We start from the raw sequence: 20,002 nt of genomic DNA, 5'->3' as shown, positions 1-20,002 counted from the left end.
ACTCAAAGATTCTGGGTGCAGCACCGCACGTTCACATGGTTCTGGAAGCTGAATAAAGAGGGTGATTTCAAGCTGTGAACAAATACAGCGCATTCTTACTGCAAATAAACAATTTTCCACTAGAATGGGCTATATTCGGAATGCCAGGGATTGTTGTAAATCTCTTCTGGCATTGGACTTTGGTGCTATCTATCTACCCTTTTGGCACACCTTGAAGAAGGACAGTTTCATTTTCCTCAGCATCTGATGTTCCCTGAGTCACACTCCTTATGTCTGTGACCTCTGGAGAACAGGGTGACACTCTGTGCAAACTGGCATGCTGGCCAAGGACAGCCACTCAGTTAAACCTCTACAGCACGTGCTGCCTGCAGGCCCAGCCCTAACCCCGTGGGTCCTGGCTCCCCACGTTAAGAGGATTTCCTGTGCTTTGTAGCCAACCTCAGAGTAAATGTTAGAGCTGAAGGGACTGTGTGTCTATCTGGTTTTGTTTGATATTTTGGGGGAAGGGTGGGGGTCAGCTGGGTTAAGCAAGCTAAGAGGGATTAAAGTATTATTCTGATATAAAATATATTTTCCTTGTCATTATTATTCTAGCTCAGTGGTATTAAATAACTTAAGAGTTACTTTAATTTGGTGACTTTTGACATGCACAGATGGCTGCTTGAAGAGATAAAGATTTCAAAGATGAAATGTAGAAAGTCTAATATTCATGCTGACTCTTGCTGAATTTCTATCATTTACTCACTGCTTATAACTTAGTAGCTTTATTTGCTTATGTCTTATTAAGTGCTCCAAGTTCTGCCTGTCCCCACATTTGAACATTTCCTTATATGAATGTAGGACTTACATAAGTCTTATCCATAATCATATAAAGGACGTCTATTATATTCCTAGGTATTCCAAATCATATGGCAGGCTTGAATTCTTTACAAGATAAGTGCTTTCTATCAGATGTAAGTGTCTCTGTTCTGTGACACTGGGAGATCCACGAGAGTGCCTCACTGAGAAATTAAGGCATTCCTCCAGGAATGGAAAATGATACTTAAGTAGTAACTTCACTAGTTCTAGAGTGAAGTTCACTAGTTCAAGAGTGAAGACTTTTATTTTTCATTATTTAAAAGGTTGAAAGTTCAAGAAACCTTTTTGCATTTGTAATACAAATTTCAACCTTTCTACTAGTTGGCTTGATTTCCCATATCTGTGTTGATGAGTCTGTAATTGAATCAATAAAAAATTCAGTGAGTTTTGCTTCTGGATGTAGACTCTCTGGCTTGACTTTATTTCCCTCATATACATTTTTTTTTCTTATATGGACACATGGCTTATGGCTTATATTTCTGAAATTCAGTGCAGCTTGTAGCAGGCTCACAGACATTACTTTTAAAGGACAACAATGTGGCTTCTTTAAAAAAGAGCAATACCCAGTCAAGAATTAAGTATCTCTTGCATCAAAACACTTTTGTGCCCAATTGGTGGTCCCTGGGGTCTAGAATTATGACCTTTCTAGAACAAGCTCAGACTTGGTGAGGAAAACTCACCTAAAGTTTGGAGTTGTCAGAATGCAGGTGGCCAGAGGGCTCTGGGGCTCCCCCATGATGGGGAAGGAGGGACACGAGCCCTTGTCAGAAGCTTTGTCTCTCGGACTGTGGCTGCTTTCCACCTCCTGTAACTCTTAGTGATGTGCTGTGTCTTTGCAGGTTCAACCGTTTGGCATCCCGACTGTAAGCAATCTACCAAGACCGAGGAGAAGCTGCAGGTAAGGAAACCATTGGCTGTGATGCTAGGCGCCTTGACAGGCCATGTATTTCCTAGTCACTACTTCTTGGGGCCAGAGTTTGGTTGAAGGTGCTTTTCTGTGATTTTTTCTCTCTACAGCAGACCAAGTTGAAAGGCAATTTGGCCAGAGGAGCAGGTCCCCTCCTACCTTAAACTGACTGTGGCTTTTTTTTCCCCAAAATGTCTCCTTTGGGTAAAGTAAGCCTCACCTCACTAGTCAGGTTCTCAGGAAAGCGTTCAAGGGAGACGTCAGAGCATACAGATGTGAAAAAAATGATTCATCGAGTTCGAGTTCCAACATCTGGTACCCTCCTCACCAGGCATTTTTTGTTTTTAGTCCATAATGCACTGCTCCAACCCAAACTCTGCATCCATGCCCAGCTCTTGGGACATTTTGCTGACCTCTCAAATCTAAACTCATCAAGTAGCCATCATCTCCAAAAACCAACACTTTTGTCTGATGCTTTGGGGGAAATAATGATGAGCCAGACATGTCCATGTGAGCGACATCTGGATTATTTTGTAACTTAACCCTTAGGAAACATTAACACATCTTGGGACCTATCCTAGAACATTGCACATGCTGGCAGAAACCCTCTTTATCTCTTACTGCTGAAGCCTTCCCCTGGTCTTAGTTAATTCTCCGAATACTTCCAGATGGCAACGCTTCATCTGTTTCAGAAGCGAATTGTTGCACACAGGTGTAAGGTCATTGTCATAATCTGTACCCTGTTCAGACACACCCAGCTTTTCAGAGCAATAATCAGAATGGATCCCAGTCCATTGTCTCTCAGTTTAGCTTATTTAGTGGAAAAACTGGAATTGAACTATATTTGGCATCTCAGTGAAAAGACTGGCCTGAATTTATTTTGGAAGCCAGACTGCAGAGTATGTTATTCAGTCTTTTGAGACTGCCCGTAGCAGGCATGAGGAGCTATGTATGTAACCCCAGCAGCAGCTTGCTTTAAATTGATGGAGGGAAAAAGAAACATTTTTTCATAGGATAACAGAGTAAAGACAAGAGAAATTGAAAACAAATGTATCCACCAATACCAGGATGGTTTTGGTCTCTGTCAATATACAGCTTCCGCTTGAGCACATGTGTGTAACCCTCCAGTCCATCAACCAGGCAGGCATATGCTGGAACAGTCTCCCAAGTCTGGGCAAGTGAGATTTTTGAGGAACCATGGATGCTTTGGAAGTGGGTCATCCTTATGAAGTACTAGAACATTAAAGACAGTACATATTGTCACTTTTATCAAAAGAATGTACAATTCACAGCATAGCTTGGGCATGCAACCCAGAAACCACCCAAGCAGCTGGTGGTTTGCACTTACTTCTACAGTTGCTTGTAGTAATTTTGAATAATCATTTTTACTTCATCCCTGATGAAATTTTTTGGGTGATGAAGAGAAGAATACCAGTGCAGACAGCGTGGAATGTGTGTCATTTTAAGGATTGCCCGAGTTTGCTGCTCCTATTACTAGATTTTAAAACAACGAACAGCCACTTTTGGTCACATCTTGATGCAGCTCTCTGGATAAGCTTAGGAGAACAACTAGCGAAGTACTTCCACTCTCTCTGGCCAAGAGGAGCTTTTGGTTTTTTTTCTTCCTTTCTGTAAAGCTTTCCAGAGAATTTCAAAGCTCTTTTCCTAAAGCCAACATTGTCCACGTGGGAGGTCAGGCCCGCCTTTGGGGCACTCACCCCTGGGGAGCCCAGCAGGAAGAAGGATGATGCCCCTCAAGGGACGAGGTTCCAGTGGGCTCCGACGGGGCTGCAGGCTGACGCTGGTGGGGTCCAAAGGGGAATCAGTTTTTGAATAAGGCAATAAACGTTATGCTCTCTGAAGGGTGTGTCTACAGATCACAAATCTTGAGCCAAGATTCCCAGGCCTTTCACTGGGTGTCACATTAGTGCAGTTACCATAGCAAAATGAAAATGTTTTAGAAATCTTTAGTCTACCCCACTGTAGTCCACATCCTTGATCTTTAAGACTTTGAGAGCATTTGGAACAAGATTCTTGAGAACATCTCTCAGTGGCTTCATGGGCTTCTTGCTTTCATATATAAGAATGTATAAGCCAAAATAAATGGGGTTGGAATGTAGGTAAAGATGTCATAACTTGAAGACCAGTTAGTATGCTTTTAAACATGGTCCTCAAAACACACACACACACATCAAACTAGAGTGGTGCCGCTTGGTGTTTATCATCAGATCTGTTTTCCTGAAGGTTTTTTCATTTGGATAGTGTTTCTGAGTTGACATTTCTTTGCTCATTCGTCCTTTTTTTCCTGTTTCATGGCAGCCACCAAACATTCGTCATTCTTCATCTGATTTCTTTTATCCCAAAAGTCTGATTCGACGCACAGGACGGTCTCCATTTCTCCAGGTTGGCGCTGTGTCCAGGCAGAGGGCTCAGAACCACTGTCCTGGCCGCAGGCTTCCGTTGCTTCTCCTCCCCCTGCTGCTTTGCCCACATAACTTCTATGGCTCCTGCAGAGGCAGATGCTGCTGCTCACCCCACGGAGTGTATCTCACATTCTGATTCTGGCTGCTTCTCTGATCACTGTTTCCGTTGACAGCAGTGGCTAAAGCATTGTCTTCATTAAAGCAAGCACACAAGAAGCTACCCTTTTGGTCCTGTGTTCACAGGTTTCTTCAGGGAACTAATGTTTGCCAAGCACCCAGGTACAGTTAGTGCTGGACTGGTTGCTCCTGGCCTATACTAGTAGGAAGAAGAGACAGATAAATAATTATAAAATGGTATGGAGGCATTTCACAGGACATGGATCACCAGGTCAGGGCATGTCAGATAAGAGAAGACGGCTCAGGGGTGAAGTAGTCTTTGATTGAATTTTGGAGGCTAGACAGAACGTGAGCATGTGAAGATGCGGAAGGGGTGGGCCCCATGACGAGAACAGCAGAAGCAGGGAGCTCAGGAAAAGCAGCGCTTGGCCCAGGAGTAGCCAAGCGGAAAGGAAACCAGTAAGGCCAGGTACTTACTCTTCAGAGGCTGGGGGAGTCTGTGTACATTCATTCCCTGAGTTATCCCACCGGTAAGTGGAAGAGCAAGGATTGGAACCCAGGTCTCTGTGAGGCCGTAACTTAGGTTCTTTCCACTATACCTCAATGAGGGAGAGAGAGAATCCTGGGAATACAGAGGGTGAGATTAATACTGGCTAAGTCTGACGGTGTTTATGGGGGAGAGCAGCGTGACCCACAGCAGCCGCACAGCAGCAAGGTGAGGACTCAGCCAGCTCCCCAGATGAGCAGTGAAGCAGGAGGTTGTGCGCCCTGCACACGCTCGACCTTCTTTAGGGGTCCCTGAGAATCAGTGGAAACCTTGGCCTGTTAAATTACAAGTGACTTTCCACAATCCCATCTTTGCCCAGATGAAACCCATATTGTAGCTCTGCTGACAATTCAAGAAGGCAGCATAGCACTTTAGTCTGGGCTTTGTGCCCACGCCATTTTCTTGGGCCTGCCAGGACTGCAGTAAGGCCGAGAAGAGTATTGGTTTTGATCTACATTTATTAAAACTTTACCTTCATTCTTTAAATGGTTTTAAAGATAGTTGGAAGTGTAGAGTTTTCAAGTGGAAAGACCCTTTTTAGATTATCAACCCCCAAAGATTGTGCATCTGTAGAGTGAAATCAGGCCAAGGCTACGCAGGTCATAATCAGCTACGCTTACCTGCAGGATCGAGGCCTCGGAAGCATCGTGCTGGCTGTGGTGCTGGGTTACATGCCCACTTGCACTTGCTGGACGCTCTTCAGTCTATCTGAAGCTTTCGCTCCACAGGCAGTTTTCACATACAGAGAAATTAGTCTCCTAAATCCAGAGGAATAGCAAATGAGTGTTGCTCAAAATTAGTACCTAGACTTGGCAAGAAGTTGCTTTCTCAGTCATTTTTGGGTCTCTTCCCAAAAGTATACTAAGATACGTTCTATTTTGTTAGCCTAAGGCTATAGCCAAGTGATGCATTTTCACAAAGAAAAACACCGGCATCCAGTGTGAAATGTTTGGGTTTGCTCCAGACCCGTTAGTTTAAGAGATACAGAACATCTTGAGAAAGTAATGGGTAAGAGGAGAGAGAGAGGTCTGGTTTTAGTAACTTCTTCCTTCCTTTCCTTTGTTCAGAGGGGACATCTGATTCCCATTATTCGACCGCAGATATCAGGGACATCACCTTTAGCACTCTCACAGAAAGCTGTCAACAGCTTGGGACCTGGCAGAGGAAACAGGCCGGCTGACACAGAGTCCCTGCACCCACTGGCCAATGGGGGACAGTGCACCAGAACCTTTAAGAAGCCTGAAAAGTCCAAAGCAAGTCTCACATCACATAGATATTTTGGTCTTTTAAATACTGGGGCCTGTGCAGCAGGTCATTTAGCCACATACTATCCACCCCCCTTTAGTTATCAGACAAACTGATTGTAACCTTGCAGGGACACTCAGCACTCTGTGCCCCACCCCGAAATAAGCCCTGCTTTTGTTGTAGAGGAAAGTCAAATATATAGGAGGCAAGTCTTTTTATTGTTTATGTGGTGAAATTGCTCCTCCTTTCCTCTTGCTGAGTTACAGGTAAAAGAAAATGACGAACATAGAATTACCTAGGAAAAACCCATTCCAGTTTCACTCACTTGCTAGGGTTTTATATGAATAGCAAACTTTTGCCTATAGATAAACTCAGTACTGAGCACTTGTGATTTCTGCTATAATTCATCATAGACAAAGCACATGATACTCCCAGGACCAAGTCTGTAATCTGGGGTGGATCACTTGCTTTATCCTAAAAAGCAGCTTCTCTGCTGTGCACTTGGAGGGTAAAGCATGAGTGGACCGCTTTACAAAATGGGTGTGAGATGTTTTTTCGTTTGAAACTAACATTCACCTATCATAATGTATGCACGTACAAGCCTGTAGTATGCCGACCAAATACTGTATGTGTTATTTTTTAAAAGGAGCTAATTAGAGGCTTTACATGTGTCAAGAACAAGGAAACAGTGGTGTTGGTTATTGTTTTATTAACGTCGCTGTAGTATATGGTGCTTTATTCCTAGCTTTCAAATATTTTATTCTTTCAATGAAAGACACGCAATGAAGGTATGTCTTTACAATGCATAAGAAGGTCCAGGTGTTAAGATTTATACTGGAAAGACATTGAGGCCTCTTGGCCTCAGTACAGGCTGATGGCATCTCCAGAGAAGGGTGGAGGAGGGTGTGTCTTGAGCGCCTCCTGCTGCCTCTTTAAGACAAATTCCTTTTCCCAAAGGAAGTGATTTCACCCTTTCTTGACTTCACAGTGAATGTTTCATGTATGCAGATTTTTAAAGTATTCCTTCTTCTGCAGCTGTTATCACCCCCTTGTCTGGTGAACTTCAACAAAAACCCAAGGCAGGTACTGTCAACCTCAGAGCAGTTCGTGTAAGGTGTCAATCACCTTACATCGGCAGTTGTCCCGTAGATGTTCCTAAGATCTTCCCAGTCTGATGGCCAGTTGCTGTAGTTTCTCTCCCTTCGTAGAGCATGGCTTTGGGTGAATGCACATTAGATGACTGTAGTTGTTGCATCCTGCTCCTGCTGAATAGGGGGAGGGCAGGGGCGGCGGAGTACTCTCCAGCACTCTCCTTCTAAGGACGGCCCAGGCGTGCATGGTGGCCCATAATTGAAAGTAAATGGACAATGTCATTTCTCTGCTCACTCACCAGGCAGAGCTCTGGTAAGTTTTAATGGTCAATCAGGGAGGTGGAGTAAAACATAGAAAGATCTCGTCAATGTAATTTTCATTCTGTGACTGCCTTCTGAGTGGTAGAACAGATGAACAAGGGCATAGGGGGAAAATCAGCCAGAAGATATTTAGAGGGCTTTTTAAAAAGAGTTCATGCAAAAAGAAAGACATGCATTTCAAGCATCAACGGTGAGTGATCAAATGCCAATGTTTTCTCTTTCCCATTGAACTGCTAGTCTTCTAATGACACTGCTCCTTGTTGATTTTTTTTTTTTTTTAGGAAAATAAACCCTTTTAAAATCAAAAGTGAGTATGTGAAAGTGTGCTGGGGAGGTAAATGTAGTCATGAGAGACTGAGTCAGCACAGCCAACATACAACTAGAAAGTTCTTACTGAAGCTCCTTTCTTCCTGTTGCCAGAATAAGGATTGAATTCTTTGCCTAATTTGATTGGCAAAATACTTTGAGAGATCACAGCCAGTCTGTAATTCTTTCTACATCTATTTTTCCTTTTCCACCCCATCCTCTGCCCCTGCCTTTTTTGTGTGTGTGTGCCAAAGATAGTATCAAAAGAAAGAACTGAATTTTTTCAACTGTTTTCAAGTTGCTTTTTTCTGCAAGGCACAAATAAAGGGTACTTAAAGGAAAGTTAGTAAACTGCATCTGTTTCTAATAGCCTGATCACAGATCCTTGTTTTCTTTCTCTGCAGAACAGAAGTGGGGCATACCTTTGGGAATAAATAGTTGACATTATCTTCATTTATAATATAGGCAGGAGAGTCATTTTGTTCATAATCATTCTCATAGAGAATTCCAGAAACAAAGGCTGTTGACCTGTTGGGTTAGTGAATTCAATTCATAATTACTGGGTCACTGTTGTTACTCTGGATCTCCGAATGGATAGAAATAATTACTCAGGTTAAATAACTGCACATAAGGATCACCTGTGGAAATATGGATCATGGTAAAATGTTGTTACAGCTCAGTGTGTGTTACTACAGTTAAGATTATGGTAAAAGACACTAAATGGGATTTGAAAAAGGGAAAGCACGCTAGTCAATTGTCACTCTTTATATCAAATGAATTTCAACTTGGCTGGAATTGGATTTGAGCTGACATATTGGAAAATAGTTCTGTACCTTTTGAAGATATCTTGGCCATCAGAGACCCTCAGCAAGTTAGGTATTAATTAGGGGAAAAATTGTAGCTAGAAGAATAAAAGAGGTTCTTTTAATAATAAGGTGTCTTTCATTTATAGTTCAACATGTTTAGAATTATATTTAGAATTAAAATGTAAAATTCCACATATCTAAGATTAAAACTCCAGAAACAGTAGTTCAGGTTTTAGAAGTAATTTTAGTATCCTTATAAGGGAGAGACTTCTAACCTCTGCTGGTTGAGAAAATACACTTGGGCAGCTGTGGGTAAAGTAAAGGTTCCTATGGCCAGGATCCTCACCTGAACCTCAACTACTTGGTGATGTAACTGGCCTGCTGCTAGGCTACTGCTTCCACATGTGTAGGTAATTAGCTATTATTGATTGAGTCACTATATAAAGAGCTCTGCCCGGTGCTCTGGGAGGAGGCAGAGATGAAGGAGGATTGCAGACCTGCAGACTGTTGGATGCAGACGTAATTCTAGTGCTCGACTTATCACCCGAAGAACAAGCTGGGTAATAAACCCTTTTACCCCAAGAACACTCCATTGTCATTCCTCAGTCTCACTGAATCCATAGTGAACTTGCCCAGGGCTGAAACCCATTGGCAAGACAGCAGCCATTAGGAACTGTGGCAAAAAGCAGACCATCATGTGTGCCACTTAGCCTTGAAACAGTTCACGAGGCAGAAAACCAGGAGCCATCCTGTCAGATAAGACAAGGCTGTGCAAAGTCTTTGCCACCAGACACAGGACAGGCATTAGTTACTGGAGCCAAGACCTAAGCAGTAAATCACCACCTTGGGACTATGCAGAGTCACTTTACCGAGTTCTCAACAAGGGGAAGGTCAACTCCAGGTGGGACCATTGCCCTGTGTACTGTGATAAATTACTTAGCATCTCTGAGTTCGGATGGGAAGGCATCCAAGAAATCCAGTTTAATCTCAAATGTCTGGAAAATGCTGGGTACTTGCCATGTGCCAGGCAAGGTGCCTGAAGCTTTATTTATAGATTGTTTCATTTATCCCTATGAAGTGGGTGTTAAAGCCCACTCCTCCATTCTATAAATGGAGAAGTTGAAGCTCAGGCATGTCAAAAGAAAAAGAAAGTGAAAAAGGAAAGATAAACTCATAGAATGTCATGCAACTAGGAGAGTCAGGATTTGAACCATGTTATCTGACTCCAAAGCCAGCCTATAAACTCCACTATATTATACAGGGTTGTGTTTTATCCTGTTATTTCATTTCTGAAGGGCCATTGTAAAACAAATGCTACTGTAAGGGCCTTGTAAGAAAATAGGCAACCAAGTATATAACTCAACCCATAAGCCAGATGTCCACTGAAGTAAATTTTACAGTAAGGTTAGGAGGCCAGAATGAAGCAAAAGCAAACAATGGCCAGGGCAATGAAAGAAAGGGCAGTTTCTGAATCTCCAGGAGACATCTGAGTACTTCTCATATAAGGCTAAACAGTCTGAAGATGCACAGGGCTGAGTGTCTCTCCAACAGGAGCCAGAGCATCAGTGGGTTTGGTGAACAATTGCCTTAACTATGAACACCATCTAACTACAAAAAACCTGAAATATTTATTTTGGAATCAGAGAAACTGCGGCAGGCATATGCATATTAGAGGTGATTCAGATCTGAAAACCTTTAAAGAATCAAATGAGACTCAACAAGAATTAGATTGTCAGATAACTCTTAAAATCTTTAGCTCGACAATATTAATATTGTAAAGCATGAACCAGATACATGCTTCCAAGGACCTGTGTGACTCACAGGGAGGCAGAGACTGAACTGACCCAGGCTAGCTCAGCCAAGACATCTTTTCTTTCCGTGGGGTTCTTCATCCCTGGAAGAGAGCATCAGGAATCACTTCCCAACATGTGCTCTGCCTACATTCCTGCCAGCCCGCGCATGCCCGGAGCCGCCCCCGGGTGCATCGTTACAGCAGACAGGCTCCCTGACCCACATTTGGCCAAAGTAAGGATGAGTGATGTGGGAGAGACCCCGAAGCTCAGTGTGCACTTTGGCTGTTCATGTAATGTCCTAGCTGCTTGTTAATGAAAACAGGCCTTTGCCATGGCAACGCCAGGGACCGAAGACGCCTGACTCTCCTGCGGTGCACCCTCTTCTGCCCCACCCCCACCTAGTGAGCCATTGCCAGGTTCTTAGAGAGCCAGTTACAATAAAAGTATTTTCCGTTAGCGGACCCTCTACTGCTGGCTGATGTCAATATTTTTCTTTTTACCTCATTTGTCCCATATGTTGGTGGGGAGTAAATGATACATTTACCTTACAGTATGGGGGAAATTTTAGTGCCGAGGTGAGAGCTTGGGCTCTGTCTCTAGCTGTCTGCCTCAAGTCCTGACACCTGCCTACCTGTGTGGCTGGGAGCATACATACTTTTTCCTCATCTGTAAAATAGGGGCAATAGCAGAACTTACTGCATGGGGTTATTGAGAAAATCAAAATGAGACCAAACCTAGGAAGTGCTCAGCACAGGGCCTGCCACATAGTCAGCGGGCAGTAAATGTTAGCTGCTACTAGTATTCTTGTGTTGTTACTTATGAAGTTTTGGTATTGGGTTTGGCAAATATTAGCTCCTGGCCACTGGAAGCCAAAGGACTACCTGTAGTTAGTGACCATCCCGCAGAGACGGCTACTGGCTCAGCTTTGTGAAGGGCAGCATCTCAGGCTAAAGCAGGGCTGCACTTCAGTTGTGACACTTTAGTATTTCTAATGGGAAGTGGATCGAGGACTATGAGAGTCCTTTTTCAATATACTCAGAATTGGATATTTTCTCACTGAGATATGCCTGTGATTGGAAATCTGTAACTCCAGAAGGCAAGTGCTTGTCCGTGGCAGGTCTTGCGGACGAGGGCCAGACCTACCGTCCTGTCCTGGGGATGAGCCTCGCCTAACCACCTGTGCACAGTGTGATTCCTCCACCCCATCCACCCAGGTAGCTCAGAGATACGGGAGGCACTGGTCCAGAACAATTGTCACAACCCTCCAGTGAATTCCTATGTTAGAGGGAGTCCAGTCACTACCTGACTTGACTTGGCCACTGGGCTTGCTTTCATTGTTTAAGATGTGAATTACATGGTGATACAGCATCCTTGTTTCTAGGGGGTTTTTTTGGTCCACTTACACTCACATTCAAGGTGCCAAATACCAGTAGAAACAGTACCAAAAGAAAAAAGTCCTATTCCTAATGAAGAACTATAAGATATCCTCTCCAAGAAATACTTGCATAGAGGAGAGCAAGTTGTCTAAGACTAGGCCTTTGGTTTTCTTGGCAGAGCTTTCCAGAATTTGCCAAGCCAAGGAGAGATAGGAGCAATTAATCCTGGTTTATACATTTCTCTCCTGCTTCCACCACCATCTCACTCTCAGGATTCTGTAAACACATTATAAAGTCTGGTTTCTTTTATCTTCCTGTGCAGCTGCCCACTAGCCTTACTTCAGTGAGTCTCTGCATGGTCAGGCTCAGATCATGTAATTCACATGAGTCGTGTCCACACACTGAATATTTGTTTGTAAGTAATAAATACTAGGTCATTCTCTCAATGAGTATGCCTTCTAAGTACCTGTGCAAAACACTGGGCATTTACAGTAGTGAAAAAATAAACCCTATGAGGGCAGGAGTCATAATTAAAAGTGATGAGGGAGATAGGTATGATACAAGGAAGCCAGAAAATATGGCTTATGTATTTTATTCATGAAGGAAAAAATAGGAATGACACTGTGAGAGAAAATGACAAGGTTAACTAACATAAGGAGGTGACTGGAGCCAGGCTTGTGGCAATGGAGTTGTAGAGAAATGTGCTTAAAGGTAGGGTCAGATGGTCTTGTAAGGGACAAGGGAGAGAAGGTGAGAAGAAAATCCCCAAATACATTTTCAAGGCTGATTACACAGCTAGTTCTCGGTTACCTTTCTTTCTAGATTATATTTTCCCTATGCAGAAACATCACAAATCTTTCCTTTTTTAGCCAGCTTAGTTTTTAGTGAAGCTTAGGGACTCAGGCCAGTCTTGATTATGCAGCCATGGTCTGAAATCTTACAAGTCGCTGTTTGTTTTACAGCCTACCAGGACTTCCTCCGAAAGCATTTATTCTAGACCAGGCTCCAGTATCCCTGGCTCTCCGGGTCACACTATCTATGTAAGTATCCAGTTCTGGAAGAGACACTTCCGGGGCAGGTAAGGAAGTGGGATGCAACAGTGCCGTGGGTGATCCAAAACAGAATAATTCAAAATGATTTCTATTTCTGTTATGAGGTCCTGTTTTCATTTTTGTAGATTAGTCTTCTCAGTCATACTCTCCTCCGGGTGATTGAACTTAATATATGAATGTGGCCATCAGCGGACCCATCAAGCAGATGTCCTGTAAAGTGCAGTGATCTGATGCAGGACTTTAAAAATTGTTGTGCCTAACTTGCATATAGATATTTGAAGATTAATTATACATTTTATAACACTGATACTGAGTGTTCTTAAATTCTGCCACAAAGATATTTAAATATTTGGTTTGTCAAATACGCAGTTCTTGTTTTGGGCCATCTGGGAGGATGTTTTGACCATCTGCTTGAGCTTTTCCTTCTCTGTAATAAATTTAAGAAATTTTCCTAAAAGCTTCCAGGCTTCTCTACTTGATGAATTCTATGTAGACTTTCTCCTAAGCTTATGTTGACTTCTTTTTAAAACATGATTAAGATATGGTATAAATGGGCAACTTTCTAAAGAGTATGACTATGCTAAGGGAAGTGTTTTGGTTTTTGTTTGTTTCTAAGGTCTTTGCTTTTTAAGCAAGACATGAAATGCAGCAACAATAATTCCCCAAAGAAATGAGAATGCGGAGTAATTTTCTTTCTGTTTAACTGTGCCAGGCAAAAGTGGACAATGAAATCCTGGATTACAAGGATTTAGCAGCCATTCCCAAGGTCAAGGCAATTTATGATATTGAACGTCCAGATCTTATTACCTATGAGCCTTTCTACACTTCGGCCTACGATGACAAACAGGAGAGGCAGAGCCTGGGAGAGGTAATAGGTTTCTAGAATTTGTGAGTTGTACAATAACTTACTTCTGTTTTGTGACATGTGCAAGAACTACTGATTGGAATCTAAATAAGCCCGATGGTCCTTCTGATTGCCTACTGCTTGCAGACATCCATACTGGCTGCTCTGAGGTATCCTAACACCTGTCAGGCCGTCCCTGTGCTGGGGAGAGCAGACCGGCCAGAGAAAGCAGCAGTGAAGGATGGATAAGCCTCAGTCCTGGGTGGTGGGACAGCAGAACCGGCGCTCTGGAAAGCAAGCCAGGGCTGTCGGCAGATTCTGAGCTGCGCAAAGGGAGTGAGGGCGGGGGGGGTCTTCTGGGGGGTCTTGGGACAAACTGAAGGATATTCATGGGGATCATGAGGAGAGTGTACCCCCTAAACTTAGACAGCTGCAGTTTCTAGCATCTAAAGATATGATGTGTAAGATCAGAAAGAGTAGAGGGGTTGGGGCCACGGTTCAGCACAATGGGGTGAGCCAGGGCTCTGGAATCAGATTACCTGGGCCCAGCCCCGGACTCCTCATGCTGCGGGTGCAGCTTTGGCCATGTGACAACCGTCCGCAGCCTAGTTTCTTCATTTGTAAAACAGCTAGGATAATGATAATCGACCTCACAGGGTTAGTGAGGATTAAATAAACTGTCTATTAAAGATGAGTATTATATAATGTCTAGATAATTTGTTATTTATTAAAGTTAATCTATTATAAACTCATCTACTAAAGCAGTTAGCAGATAGCCAGACTCACAGTAAATGTCCAGCAAATGACAGCTACTGCTATTGTTTTTAACCTGTCTTCTTGGGGCTTATTCGTGTTCTTCCAACACTAATGGTCCAGAAGCTGGAGCACAGCATCTCAGCCCCTTGGGGTCCTCCTCTTCCCCATCCCTTCTCTGGGTCGGGGGTCCCGGGCTGTCACTGCCTACCCAGGTCTCACGGGCTCCTGACCATTTCCTCTGGCCTATTAAACTCTCTCTAAATTTTTTTCCCTCTATTTTTTTAAAATTGGAACCACCTGTGGACTAATTTGAGTCCAATAAGAGAGATGTTACCTAAGCAGTGGACCAAAATTAGCTGTTCAACCAAGGTTAAACCAGACTGTAAACTGTGCTTTGACACCTTACAGGAAGAAAAGGCATGAAAATGTGATGTTATTTAGTTTGTTCTCAATAATATATACAATATTTATTGTCTTATAATTATTTTTATATTTATTTATAATATTATATTGCTCTTCTTGTGTATTTATCTTCCAGTCTGGGTTTTATTCCAGATTATAGCAGCTCTGTATTTCAAACAGTCCTTTGGGCCCGAAGTACTATCTGTTTTCATGTAGTGCCTCCTAGTGGTCGTAAAGCTGTAACTGCATCGCAGCGGCTCTCCCGAGGCAGGTTGATTGGCCCCGGTTGTTCAGTTGCCATTGGGACCTGGAGAGTTTAGTTAAGGGGACAGAGGGCAAAGGAAGTTTCCTGAAGAAAGTGCACAGGGGCTGGTCCTGGGTCAAAATGGATGAGAATTGCCTAGTATTCAAGTCATACAGGCAAGGGGGAGGTGAGTTGTTTTATGGGGTTTGGGGTTTGGGGAATGTGTGTATATTTCTGAGTATTTCCCAATGGCTCCATTTTGGGCAGTAAAACTTCAAGCTCTCAAGAGTTGGGCTCTGGCATGGACATTGTTTGGGTTTGGGATCAGACACATATTTACTACCATATGACTTTGGGAAAAATTACATGTTTCAGTCTCCTGATCTGTAAACTTAAGATAAAAATAATACTTAACTTAGAGGTTTCTGTAAGAATTAAGTGAGATATTTAGATTAGAACACTGCCTGGCACATAAGCGCTTAGCAAAATGCTGGCTGCTGTCATGATCCGCATCGTTCCTGTCATAGCCTGGAATGGTGACCTGTGGGTTTCTCTGGGCGCAGAATCTCAGTGGAAGGGTGCCCCAGATCAAAATCAGATGTATCAGTGAAATCTTCCCTGAAACATGGATCTTACAACTTAGAAAGCTTTACAAGCTATTTTATTATTTATTCCTTTAGGCCGCCCAGAGACAGGCTGTAGCTTCACATGAGCCCATGGGGCTTGAAGTGCAGAGCACAAGAGAGCCCAGCAGCTTCTCACAAATTTGGGCAAAGGGACAAATTCTAAAGCTGAGAAATCCACCACTGGCCATGACCTTCAGAATGCTTATGCTTTGATTTCAGCTCATTTCTATTTGAAAGCTTTTTCCATTTTAATTGTAAACATTTCATTCATTTAGGAAATATTTGTTGGGTGCCTAATATGGGCCGGCTGTAGTTGCTGGGCATACTTAGCTGTAAACGGAGTCCTTGCCCTCCTGGAGCTTGCACTAATGTCGGAAACAAACAATACACAAACAGATATACAATTTTACAGGGTGAAAGTGCTTTGAGGAAAAATGAAGCAGAGTAAGGAAAAGTATGCCAGGGCTGGGTTGCTACTCTAAATAGAAGGGTCACAGAAGGAACTGCATGGTACTGCATTTGAGTAGAGACTTCACTGTAGATGGGGACTGGGCCCTGCAGGCATCTGAGTGGAAAGCGCTGCTGGCAGAGGGGACAGCATGTGCAAAGGCCCTGAGGTGAGAGAGGCCTTGGTCTGTTGACTGCCCTGAGGAAGCCTGTGTGCCTAGAAGGATGGAAGCCAGGTGAATGGTGGTTGGCAAGGCCACCAGAGCAGGATGCTACAGGCCTGGTCATCACAGGCCTGTTTTAGTCATCAAACTATTTTATGTGATTGCTGTGGTTATAATTTTGTTAAAAACCATGTTTATAAAATTCTGTGTTTCCACAGACATTAACTCACAGTAGTAAACAGAGCATAGTTTGAGTATATAGGGGAAATAATTCCAATTTGTCAAGCTTAATCACCTAGAACAGCAAAATGTATTTATCAAAACCCAGGTCCTTAGCAGAGACATAGCATCCATGATCTCCCACGGGCTTTGTCATTGTGTCGCTGTCTGAGCCTCACTCTGAACTTACTGAATCAGAAGACGGGGACAGGAAAGGGGTGTTGGAGGGTGTGCAACTGTAATTAAAACTGGTAAGTGAATGCCATTATGACTTTAAATTCTTTTTTATTCTTCCAGTCCCCAAGGACTTTGTCTCCTACTCCATCAGCAGAAGTAAGTGCCATTTTTGAAAACTATAACAGGTGGAACTTGGCAGTTCCTTGGACCTTTCCTAGACTGGAATTTTTGAAAAAGGACATTAAACAGAAGAACAGAAAACCCATGTGCAACATGATGATGCACGTGGGATTCTTTACGTGGAAGACATAGGACATAGCACTAAATTTCTTTTTAAATGGAGACTATGGGGTAAAAACAGCCTTCCACTGATCTGACCTGTGACTCTTAAGTGGTAGGAAAGGGTTGGGAAGCGGGCAGTGAAGCCACTTGTCCCGAGGTGGGACTCTCTCCCCTCGTTCATGGTTAATCGATCTGAAATGCTGGATTATCTGAAATGGCCTGCAGTGGTCATAGAGTGCCCTGTAAGCAGAGCCAGCTTCATAAGAGGCCACTCCTTCTGGTCTAATTTCAGTAGTCTTGCTCCCCTTCTCAGGGCAAACAGGTCTTTCAGTGGCTTTTATCCAGTCCATCAGGTTGGCTGTTCCTGTGGGAATCACCTCCCATTGTATGCAGATCTCACAGGGACATCAGTGACTGTTCCATAGTGAGCCACAGACGTACTCTCTGCTCCGCAGCATTCAAAAGCAAAGACACAGCTCCCAAATTATAGTCACTCTTGCAAGCCGTTTAGTAAAAGATCTTCAGGAAGCCGATGACACCAATCTGCAAAACGGAGTAGCTCCTTCACACTCTACCCCTTGGTTTCAGTATTTTTTTGGTTTGACCCACCCCTTGTATTGACCACCTTCTTGGGTACAGATGGCATAATAGTGGCAGTACTGTACTCCATTGAATTGATATGTCATAATTTACTTCATTATTCCCCAGTGTGTTAAGCATGTAATATGAAGTTTTGTCTTTATAAATGGCGGTATTATAATTATCTTGGAGTGAATTTTTTCATTTAAAGGTCCCTTTTTATTATTGCCTTGAAATAAGTTACCCAAAGTGGGAAATGAAATTATTAGGTTTGAGGCCACCACCAGATTGTTCTCCCAGAAAATCTACTTAAAACTGTCGTCGGATCAATGTTATGGACAGTGTGGGTTGGCAGAACGAGGGGTGAGATCAGAGTCGGGAGCTGGTTCTCAGGCTCGCTCTGCCTGTATGAAGTACACACCTGCACACAGGTCTCTTTCCTGCTTGGAACCTTCTGAAACCGTCTGCATTTGTGGAGAAGGGAGGTAATTCCCTGTGACCTACCGTACTGTACAGCTCTGATGAAATGATGAAATGACCATGCCGTCAAACTGTAAAGCATAGTATCCATGTGGCCATTGGCATTATTTCCTCTTTTCCCAGAGCTCTATCAACATCAGAGTTTTTAATTTTTATGTCTTAAAATTTTGGTAGATGCAAGTTCTACAGGTTTTGAACAAAAGCATTAGCCATGGAATGCCTGTTTGCAGTCTTATTTAAGGAATATGTCCCTAAAATGTATACGTGAACAGGTAGACATGATAGTTCCTGGGCAACTTTTGCACAACTTGATTTCACTTCACACGATGTACACCTTCTGCTCCTGCCATCTCGCACTGTTTCCAGGGGTACCAGGATGTTCGGGATCGGATGATCCACCGGTCCACTAGCCAGGGCTCCATCAACTCCCCCGTGTACAGCCGCCACAGCTACACTCCGACCACGTCTCGCTCTCCCCAGCATTTTCACAGACCTGGTAAGGACAGCTGTTCCTGGGATTTACTCTATGTTACAGTCTATGTTTCTATGTGATTTTTTTTTCCCCCGCCACTGATAGTGTATTTAAAAATCTGGCTGCCAAATATATCTACCCCTCTCCCAGAAAAAAGTGAAAACTCATATCCAATTATAGTTTGTGTTACATCTTTTCTTGAAACATGTTATTTATGGTTATCTTCATTATGATTTATTAAATAAGTATACTTAACAGTGAACAATTGGAAGCAAGGGAGATGTTTCTTTTCCTTTTTTTAGACTTGAAGAAAATCTCATCACTTTGAGACTTAAAATGATGATGTTCAAGAGAAAATATTCCGATGTGCCTTTTTGGGTATATCAGATTAATCTAAAATCCAGTATTAGCTATATGTTGATGGGGTTATTGTGTTTCTCCTATCCAGGCACATGGTGTTACTAACGTGCTTGTTAAGCACCTTCTAGAAGGAAGTCCTGGGTATAACCTCAGGGTTGTATTGATAATTTTTAAGAACCCTTCCAGCCCTAAGATTCTGAGTCAGACTTGGACAGCATAGAAAAGCATTAGTGATAGATTTTGATAGAGAATATCAAATAGTAGTGGACTTCAGCTGACCTTCATTTGTGTAGAATTTAGTCCTTGTTACTCTTAGTGGATGAAATAGAAAAAGAATAAAGATTACAGCACAGACCCAGGATTCCCTGAGAAATAGATTCACATAGGAAGATTCTGGCCTTCTAAATAAACTTGGTGGTGATGTATGCCTATGAAGACTTCGCTTTAAGCTTCTTGTTTCTGCCCAGGCTGATGAGAACAAATCCATTCATATGCTAACTTATTTTATAATAAAATCAAAGGAAATGAACAGAAAATAAAAAGGCTGCAATCTTCTCTTTAAAGCCATAGATTTAATGCTTGTGGAGGATTGAATTTTTACTATTTGATCCTTCAGTGAGTTATAGTTTTCCCTAAGCTCATATTTACTCAGTATTTGTTGAGTTACATTAAATGAGAATTTTCAGGAAATGAATTCCTTTTATTTTTAATCATGTATGACTATATTCATTTTATTCAGGCCCTGGAGCTGGGTCTGGATTTAAGCCCTTGTCTATGTGGGTAGAGGGAAATCCTTTATGTCATCACCTGTCCATATGGCCATATGCTGAGGTCACTGAGACCGGAGCTATGACCTTGTCAGAACGACATGGGGTTCCTAGGAAGTTGTTCCATAGACCCCTGAATAGTGAGGGAAGTGGTCAGTCAGGGAGGCTGTTTCCCTACCAGGTCATGTCCTTGTTGAGCACTAGAAGGTTTATCATCTGCTCCAGCCATGGTTCTGATGCCAGTAGCCTCTAGAACAGCCCCATCCTAAGTGCTCTTCTCTCTTCATGATGTATTACAGATGCGCATGATGCCAGTTAGGGTTAATGGCTATTTTTTCACA

General features: G+C 42.9%; 1 protein-coding gene across 13 annotated transcripts in view; it reads left to right on the top strand.

The window, feature by feature from the left end:
* ABLIM1 (actin binding LIM protein 1) overlaps window positions 1-20,002 on the top strand; it is a 283,881-nt gene that overhangs the window by 237,139 nt on the left and 26,740 nt on the right. For 12 of the 13 annotated variants that reach the window (XM_057506374.1, XM_057506367.1, XM_057506371.1 and 9 more), the window contains exons 8-13: window positions 1,698-1,756; window positions 4,085-4,168; window positions 12,753-12,830; window positions 13,555-13,710; window positions 16,842-16,877; window positions 18,429-18,558. In XM_057506374.1, coding sequence (XP_057362357.1) covers window positions 1,698-1,756; window positions 4,085-4,168; window positions 12,753-12,830; window positions 13,555-13,710; window positions 16,842-16,877; window positions 18,429-18,558 — 543 coding nt within the window. The remainder of the gene's footprint in view (window positions 1-1,697; window positions 1,757-4,084; window positions 4,169-12,752; window positions 12,831-13,554; window positions 13,711-16,841; window positions 16,878-18,428; window positions 18,559-20,002) is intronic. The other variant, XM_057506368.1, reaches the window with a different exon arrangement.

The sequence above is a fragment of the Manis pentadactyla genome, chromosome 8 (genome assembly GCF_030020395.1).
Source record: "Manis pentadactyla isolate mManPen7 chromosome 8, mManPen7.hap1, whole genome shotgun sequence".
In the NCBI taxonomy this organism is placed as follows: Eukaryota; Metazoa; Chordata; class Mammalia; order Pholidota; family Manidae; genus Manis; species Manis pentadactyla.
This window is presented reverse-complemented; position numbering and strand designations above follow the sequence as displayed.